Raw genomic sequence first — 8,183 nt, 5'->3', positions numbered from 1 at the left:
CTCTCTCTCTCTCTCTCTCTCTCTCTCTCTCTCTCTCTCTCTCTCTCTGTAGCTCTGGAGCAGCAGTGTGACGAGCACAGGAAGCGAGCCAAGGAGCTGAAGAGCAAATCCCAGCACCTCAACAACGTCCTGATGACCCTGACCCCGGTCCCTGCACCCCCCGCGCCCAAGCGCCCGCGGCTGACCCGCGCCGTCTCCGGCCCGGCCTCGGTCAACGCCGCCCCCCCCACCCAGATCACCCTGCCCCTCAACCAGCTGTCCGGCCTGCCGTTGGGCAAGGTGCTGACGGTGGCCGGAGCCCCGCCCGGCGCCAACCTGGGCGGCTACACCTTCCTGACCTCCTCGCTCTCTGGCTCCGAGCTGGCGTCCGACGCGTCCAACCTGACCGTGCTGTCCGCGGCGCCGGTGGGTCAGGAGGGCGCGGCCGGCGGCTCGCCGACCCCCGCCTACGTCAAAGTGCTCGGCTCCCAGTTCCAGCTGGTGACGCTGCCGGCCGGGCTGCAGAGCCTGGCCGTGGCGCAGTGCGCCGTCCAGCAGCAGGTTGGCGGCGTCGGCGTGATGGACGCCACGGCGGCCGCTGCAGACGACTCTCAAGAGGAAGGCCAGGCGGACGCCGACGGCGAGGACGCCAGTCAGACGGAGCCGGCTGCAGAGGGAGACGGGGACCAGGACCAGGACCAGGACCAGGACCAGCAGCAGCAGCAGCAGCAGTGAGGCAAACACCAGCTGTTCTCTGCCCGGTCTTGAACGTGCGGCCCCCTCTGAGGGCTCAAGGTTTGTCCACCTTTTGACTTTTAGGGCATTTTCAACACCTGTCGTCCATTTCCTCCGGTTTGAATCAGCTGGTGAGCTTTTAAACTCGGAGCGTTTTCCGTCTCCCCGAGCAGGTCAAAATGTTTCACCTCAGCCTCAGCGTTCACTCTCTGATTGGTCGGATGAGTCTGAGAGGCGGGAGCAAGGAAGTAAATACAGGAAGAAGGTCCGGTGTTTTTGGACTATAGCTGCACGATGTGAGGAAAATATGAAATATACGATAACGTTGTTGAATATCGCGATACCGATATTACTCGCGATAAAATAAAAAGTGCCAGTTCCATTTTTAAGTCTAGTTTTATTGTCGGGAAGAAGAATTATTCAGTTTGGTAATAAATGCTCCGTTTTTGCAGAACAAATGTTGTATTGTTACATAATTTTTAGTGAATGTGTTCGTTTGGGAGTAACTGACGTCGGCAGACAGAGATGAGCATGAAGGAAACAACTCAAGGCACTCGTTTTAAGAAAAATCTGATCATGAAGACGTGTCGGTCGGCGTCCATTTTGTCTGTTTCTCACCTCAATCTCAACAACTTCTTCCCGGCGCTGAAATGCGTCAAAGTTTTAGTTTTTTTGTTGTTGTTTTTGATTTGATTCTATCAAGAATGTGCCAGATGCATTAGCCCTCCTGTCAAATTTGACCCTTTTTAACAACATCAGAAATATTCTTTTTAACCAAATTACCAGAAAAACAAGGATGGATTCCATGCAACGCTGTTTGCAAATGTAATTAATCACTTTCATTGAATTTTGGTTGTAAATTTAAATGAGAATCACGCCCAAACTCATCCACTCTACATATGTTTCTCTGATCTTAACTATTAGTCAAAAAAGTTCATAATTTCTGCTTTATTAGCCCCAATATTAGGTATAAAGCTAGACAAAAGAGGGTGATTGACCCTGGGTTCTGAATTTAGTGTAAAAATAGTGGTAGTAAGGTGGTGGTAGTGAATTAAAAAAACACAAATAAAGCGTATCAAATGTCAAATGTTGATAAAAGGAGATGAGGAGTTGAAAAAGAGTTAATCTTTTGGACCCAGGAGGACAACACAGGGGTTAAAGGTACTTTACTTTTTGCCTTAAGACGAGTGCTTTTTGGAGTTGTTCACACACACACACACACACACACACACACACACACACATACACACACACACACACACCCTCTCGTCAAAGACCAATGTCTTATATTTACTAACCTTTTCCGGATGTCTTCATCACAAGGAGTTAGCTAAATAGTTCGATTTTGTGAAGATTTGGGGCTCAGCCCAAAACCTGGGAGGGAGCAATTCAGTTGTTACGATGTAATTTATAATGTTCTTTAAAAATAAACACACACACACACACACACACACACACACACATACATATATATATATATATATATATATATATATATATATAGATGTATAGATATCCGTTTGTTGGGTAAGGGGTCCAATTCTCTATTTTGGGATTTGAATATTTGTTTTTTGTTTCGATGCTGTAGTAAAGTTAAGACAGATTCAACTTTTGGGGTGGAAACAAACGCAGCCCTAAGAAGGATATGAACATGTTTTGATCCAACTGAACGGTTTTGGTGCGTGTAGTATCTTTCATATTTTTTAAAGGGGGGGGGGGGGGGTCCATCCCGTATTATTAGCATCATACTCACTAAGAAAGCTCCATGCACCCACTTAAAAATGCCCAATCACACACAACAACACATATGTTTGATATTTTTTGAATCGTCTATTTTTCTTTTTCTTCAGCCTAAATAAAGGTGTTTTCACCGTAAACTGGTGCATGAAAGTGGATCTGAATTCAGGAAATGAAGTCGTCGATGCTCAAAAACCCCAAAAACATAATTAATTTATACAGTTTATTGATCCCCAGTGGGGAAATTACGGGACGAGGTACGGCACCTGGCAGTGCCCAGAAGGTGAACTCGCGTCTCTCCAGCTACCGATCCACACTCCGTACTTTGGTCCGTACGGGGACTTGAACCGACGACCCTCTGGTTCCCGACCCAATATATAATATATTATTTACCCGCTACATTAGATACATTACACTACACCCCTACACCCCTGGGTCCATCTACCTCTTCTAAAAATGGGGGGGGGGGGCCCTCCCCTGAAATCAACGCCTATGCAACACTTTTGTCTTTCGGCCACAAGATGGCGCAACAACCTCACTGTTCAGTCCCTCCGACTTCTTCCGGCGTCTTCAGGTGCCTCAGCTTTCAGCTTCTGTTGTCTTGATGTCCTAAAAAAATTTAAAAATGAACCTACTTCTTCATTTTATAGTTTGGGATCAGGGACAATTAGGGAATCTGTCAACTAATTGTCTAATAATCGCAGTAGAACGACATTAAATGATGGACGCCAACTAAAAAAGACCTTTATTTTGGTATTTCCGGACATATCTATACAGAAACACCTTTAGACAAAACGTGAATATCCGATACCATATCCGACTGATGAAACGCTGGCCTACTCGTGTTTGAACTTTGTATTTGTTTACATCACTTAGTGTAATTTGACGGACTTTAGCTCGAACCCATGAACGCCTCAGTTCCGGTGAAATGAATCGATCCATTCAAAACTTCTATCGTTTTAAAGTGTTTTAAGTTAAAAGAAAGAAAATCACATAGACTCACATCAGAAAGAAACGCAGGTCTATTTGTCAGTTATGAGACCTTTTCAGGATGAATTCGGCTCAAAGATATCCCACCATGTTTCTCATTATTTCACTAAAATGTCCCCTTCATGTTATACCTTTACTCATAGGATGCATTCAAATTTTAACCAGATTTAGGATTAAATTTTCAAATGTAAACAGAAACATGTCTATAACTCAGTGTATGCCGGATTTGAGAGCGTGCCTTGTCATCTTGATCTTTATTTGAATACATAGACATCCATGTCCACGAGTCTGTCGATAAGTAAGAAAATATAAAATTGCCCGATTTATGAATGGAGTTTGGTACGAACGGAACGCACTGTGGCTGAAATCAGTCAAGTAGGTGGACTTTTAACTCGGGCATACAGGAAAGTGGTTTTTATTTTATTGTTTCAATATACAAGCACAATATAGGCTCCTTAACCAAACATGTCACCTTAATGTTTACCTTTACTCAAAGTATAAAATTAGATTTTATATCAATTTTGATTCGAGTTTAAAATCTGTTTAACTCTGTGTGTATGATTAAGGTCTTTGCCGAATTTTAAAGCGCCTGTTGATATTTTTATTAAAGAAATAGCAGAGCAATTATGAGTCTATTAATTAATAAAAACAAAAAAATTGCCCGAATTTTAAATGGAGTTTGGTGCGACGGCGATCGGACTGAACGCGCCGAGGCTGAAATCAGTCAAGATTGCCTTTTAACTTGCTGGGCATACACGAAAGTGATTTTTATTCATTGTTTTATTAAAACAAGCATAATTTATTGATAGATTGGTTGAGTGACAAACGATGCCAATAGAACACAGAGATGAGAGTTGTTACACAAAAAGGCAACAAAGTAAGCTGTAATAAGCAATATAGGCAGGCATATGATACGTTCTGGGTTAAATGGTGGCTTTTTCAAGTCAACCTGCACAAGTTCTTCATAGTTTTTATAATCCCCCCCCCGCACGGTTCATCTATAGGCTCAGCTCCTCATCATAGGAGTAATATGGCTCCTCGGCTGAGCGCTCTGAGGTTTGGAAGTTGCGGCGCAGGAAGCCTCCGTACCGCTTGTCCCACTTCAGGTTGTTCAGCTTCGGTCGGATCCTCCTCAGGAAGCCCCCGTAGCGCTTGTGCAGCTCCTCGGGCTCCTGGCTCTCCTGCTCCGCGGAGCTACTCCTCTTCGACTTGGGGCCGAATTTGCGTAAAAAGCCGCCGTACCGTTTAGCGTAACTGTGAAGCGCGCCGTCCTCCGCGGCGTCGTCCGCGTCCCGCGGCGCGTCCACGTCCGAGTCCACGTCCACGTCCCGCTCCCCCAGCGTCTTCCACAAGTCCTCGTATTTCTCGGGCAGCGCTCCGGGCTTCATTATGTAATTGTCGCGCCACGGAGAGGCGAAGATTTTGTTCTTGTTCCGGTCGATCCTCTTGATGAAACCGCCGTAGCGTTTGACCAGATCGGCCTGCTGGCTGGCCTCCTCCGCGGCGGCTCCATCCTGGCTGAGGTCCGCCAGCCCCGGAGCCTCGCGCCCGCAGCCCCGCAGCTGCCCCGCGCACTCCGCACTGCACGACTGAGGGACACACAGGGACAGAGAAGGGGGGGGGGGGGGGGGGGGGGGGGGGGGGGGGGGGGGAACCAGAACATGTGTCAACCCAGAGGGAAGGCAGGCTCCAAACGGCTGGTGATGTTTACATTTTGCAGCCACTTAACAGATTGGCTTTTTTGGGGCTGGTGAGTGAAGCAAACCTACCAGCATCTGGCTGGTAAATGGTGCTAATTTAACCCGTGATAGTAGGCCGTCTAAAAGTCAGTGTTACACCTTTTTTGGTCCCTGAACACATGTCTAAGGACCTAGAAATCAGCCATAACCTTGGACTAAGGGTTTTTGCGTTAGTTTAGGCAAATTAGACCCAATTTCTCTCTTTATATTTTGCCTTAAGTGCCTGTTTTAAAGCGAAAAGACCTAAAATGATAAGATCATGTCGGTCCAAAGCTTTATTTGTATGCATAAGAAAAATATTCAATTCTAAAATGTCATGGTTTTACGCATCACTTATCCTAATCTAGATGTCTCCTATAGTGCCTCATTTATCTCATCATTTACTCAACATCTACTCTGACACGTTTGGTATCTTTATGCGTTTGGAAAATTTGAATTTCTATGTTTTTTTATTCTTTTTTTAACCTTAGATTAAAGCGTTGGCGTCAGTTTGAGCAACTAGGACAAACTAGCCTATCTGAACCCCCCCCCCCCCTCTCTCCATTTCATCCTTATATTCCCCGTTAGTACCTTTTTATTCTTAATAAAAAGTGCTTGCACCACACAATCGTCCTCTCCAAATCGTTATTGGTGTGCAGGTATGAGTGAAAGCTGTCACAGGTTTACGCATCGCGGATTCTAGAGACTATCGTGCCTCATTTAGGCAAAGGCATACATGTTAATACATGGTATGTAAGATTATGATATAATATGTGACATGTTATTAACCCTTAGGCGTTTGGTATCTTTAACTTTAGGATTTAGGAAATTAAAATCATCGAACAGTCAATTAAGTTCTGTTTTAGAGACAAATTAATGCGTATGGAAATTTTTAAATTCCAGTATTTTGGATTATTCGGATCACCCACCAAGGTTGGCTAAAAGAAGTCCAACTGAGACCAATTCCCGCTGCCTCATTTTAACATGAAACAGAGAAACAACCCGGTCCAATGCATTCTCCAAACAGCAGCAGCAGCTGTTCTCCACCTTTCTCTCTGAGAAACGAGTTTTCAGTAAGTTGTCTGATCGTTACCAGGCTGCTGAACGGGGCGTCGGGGCTGAGGATCTGCTGCACGCATTTCTCACACTGGGAAGAGCAATCTGCGCGGAGGGAGGAAGGCAAGCTCAGCATCAGCACCAGGACATACCACTCCATTCTTCACCAGATCCCTGTAACACACACACACACACACACACACACACACACACAAACAAAAACACACCAAAACACAGGCAGCGCCGGTGAGTCTGGATGAGATCAGAGCACCTCAGAGTCAGAAATTCATGGAACAAATTCACCTCTTCGAATGCAAATCTTTTAAAACCCTTAAAAACATTGTTAATGAAGTCAGTTTTTTACAATAACTCATCTAAACAGCCTTTGTTATTGCACATGCGGACCTGCGCGCTGTGCGTAATTACGCACCGGCGAGATCGTCTTATCTAACGCCAAGCAGAGAAACACGAGAAGGCGGTCTTAACTTAACTCAAGCAGAAAGACAGTGAAGTGTAGAGTGTTGAGTGTGTGTACCTCAGGAGATGGACAGAGACTTCCAGCCGTGTTAAGGACTCGCAGAGACGCATCTACAGATCAGATATCCGTCCTCCAGTACTTCAGTTTCTCCTGCGCGTCTCGTCGTCTTTTCTTTTTATCTTCGCGGACCCGGCTGTGTCACCGCGACGCATCAGAGCCGCTTCCACTGAGGGACCAATGGGAGGGGACATGGTGCGGAAACGAGCCCACCGCCCCCCCCCTCCCCTCCCCTCCCCTCCCCGCTTCAGGAGTTTTCAACAACGCCCACACAGAGGAGGTGTAAGAGGGGCAGCATCGTCATCATCATCATCATCATCAGTCCATCTCTGGAGGCCTGGATCCAACCCGAGGCTGTAAGTCACACTAACACCAATCAACAAAGGTTTGTCTTTGTTTTAGGAAGACCCGAAGAGAGTCTAACCTGCAGGGTGGAGAGAGAGAAATCACTCTTCAACTGAACTAAAAACCCCGAACTGGATAGAAAACCATCCAAATATAAACACCATGCATTATATCCATGCATATATTTGGGTCATTTTATAGTATAGTATAGTAGGAGTTTATTTGAACATGTAAAACATTAAAATAAAAAGTTTACAGTATATACATACATGCATACATACAGTATACACAATTAATATGAGAGATAAAGAAGTACTTCTCAGCACAATCTTCCAAAATGATTGAAAGTCATTCAAACCAAAAATTCCCATGTTCAAAAAGGAGAAGGAAGAAGTTCAGAAACTACCAAAAATAAACATGATGCATCATATTCATGTCTGTATTTGGGTCATTTTATAGTATAGTATAGTAGTAGTATATTTGAACATGTAAATCATTATAATAAAAAGTTTACAGTCTAGTATACATATGTTCATGCATACATACAGTATTCATAATTAAAATGACAGATTAATAAGGTCATGTGTACTTCTCAGCACAATCTTCCAAAATGATTTTCTAAGTCATTAAAAACAAAAATGTCCATGTTTAAAAAGGAGAAGGAAGAAGTTCATAACAAACTTATAGGATAGAATAGAAAGCCTTTATTGTCATAATACACAAGTGCAGTGCATGTGCAATGAGACTGAAGCAACACCTTTACAGTGTCAACACGAAATATAAAAGTATAAAGTATAGGTAGTGCAGAGAAAAGGGGGGGGGTGGGGGGGGACCTGGTGCACAGTCCTGAGTCTTGAGAGCAGCTATTTAATAGCTATACCTATATAACTGTTCCCTCGGATCAGAGAGGCTCCAAAATCCTGGTAGCAGCTGTTGCCATGGTCCCGCTACACGTTCTCTGATGCCATGTTCATCTGCTACGCTCTGTGGTGCCCTGCTACGTCCTGCTACGTCCTGCTACGTCCTGCTACGTCCTGCTGCGTCCTGCTGCGTCCTGCTACGTCCTGCTACGTCCTGCTACGTCCTGC

General features: G+C 44.9%; 2 protein-coding genes across 2 annotated transcripts in view; one reads left to right on the top strand and one right to left on the bottom strand.

Annotated features, from left to right (window-relative positions):
* gmeb2 (glucocorticoid modulatory element binding protein 2) overlaps positions 1-1,109 on the top strand; it is an 11,154-nt gene extending 10,045 nt beyond the window's left edge. Inside the window, exon 9 of the mRNA XM_034875838.1 lies at positions 53-1,109. Coding sequence (XP_034731729.1) covers positions 53-714 — 662 coding nt within the window. The 3' untranslated portion in view covers positions 715-1,109. The remainder of the gene's footprint in view (positions 1-52) is intronic.
* Positions 1,110-4,176: 3,067 nt separating this feature from the next.
* pdyn (prodynorphin) lies at positions 4,177-6,937 on the bottom strand. The gene is made up of 3 exons (XM_034875865.1): positions 6,751-6,937; positions 6,253-6,389; positions 4,177-5,030 (listed from the first exon to the last, which is right to left on the bottom strand). The coding sequence occupies exons 2-3, from the start codon at positions 6,373-6,375 to the stop codon at positions 4,440-4,442; spliced, it is 714 nt and encodes a 237-aa protein (XP_034731756.1). The 5' UTR covers positions 6,376-6,389; positions 6,751-6,937; the 3' UTR covers positions 4,177-4,439.
* Positions 6,938-8,183: the final 1,246 nt, after the last annotated feature.

The sequence above is a fragment of the Etheostoma cragini genome, chromosome 7 (assembly GCF_013103735.1).
Source record: "Etheostoma cragini isolate CJK2018 chromosome 7, CSU_Ecrag_1.0, whole genome shotgun sequence".
In the NCBI taxonomy this organism is placed as follows: Eukaryota; Metazoa; Chordata; class Actinopteri; order Perciformes; family Percidae; genus Etheostoma; species Etheostoma cragini.
This window is presented reverse-complemented; position numbering and strand designations above follow the sequence as displayed.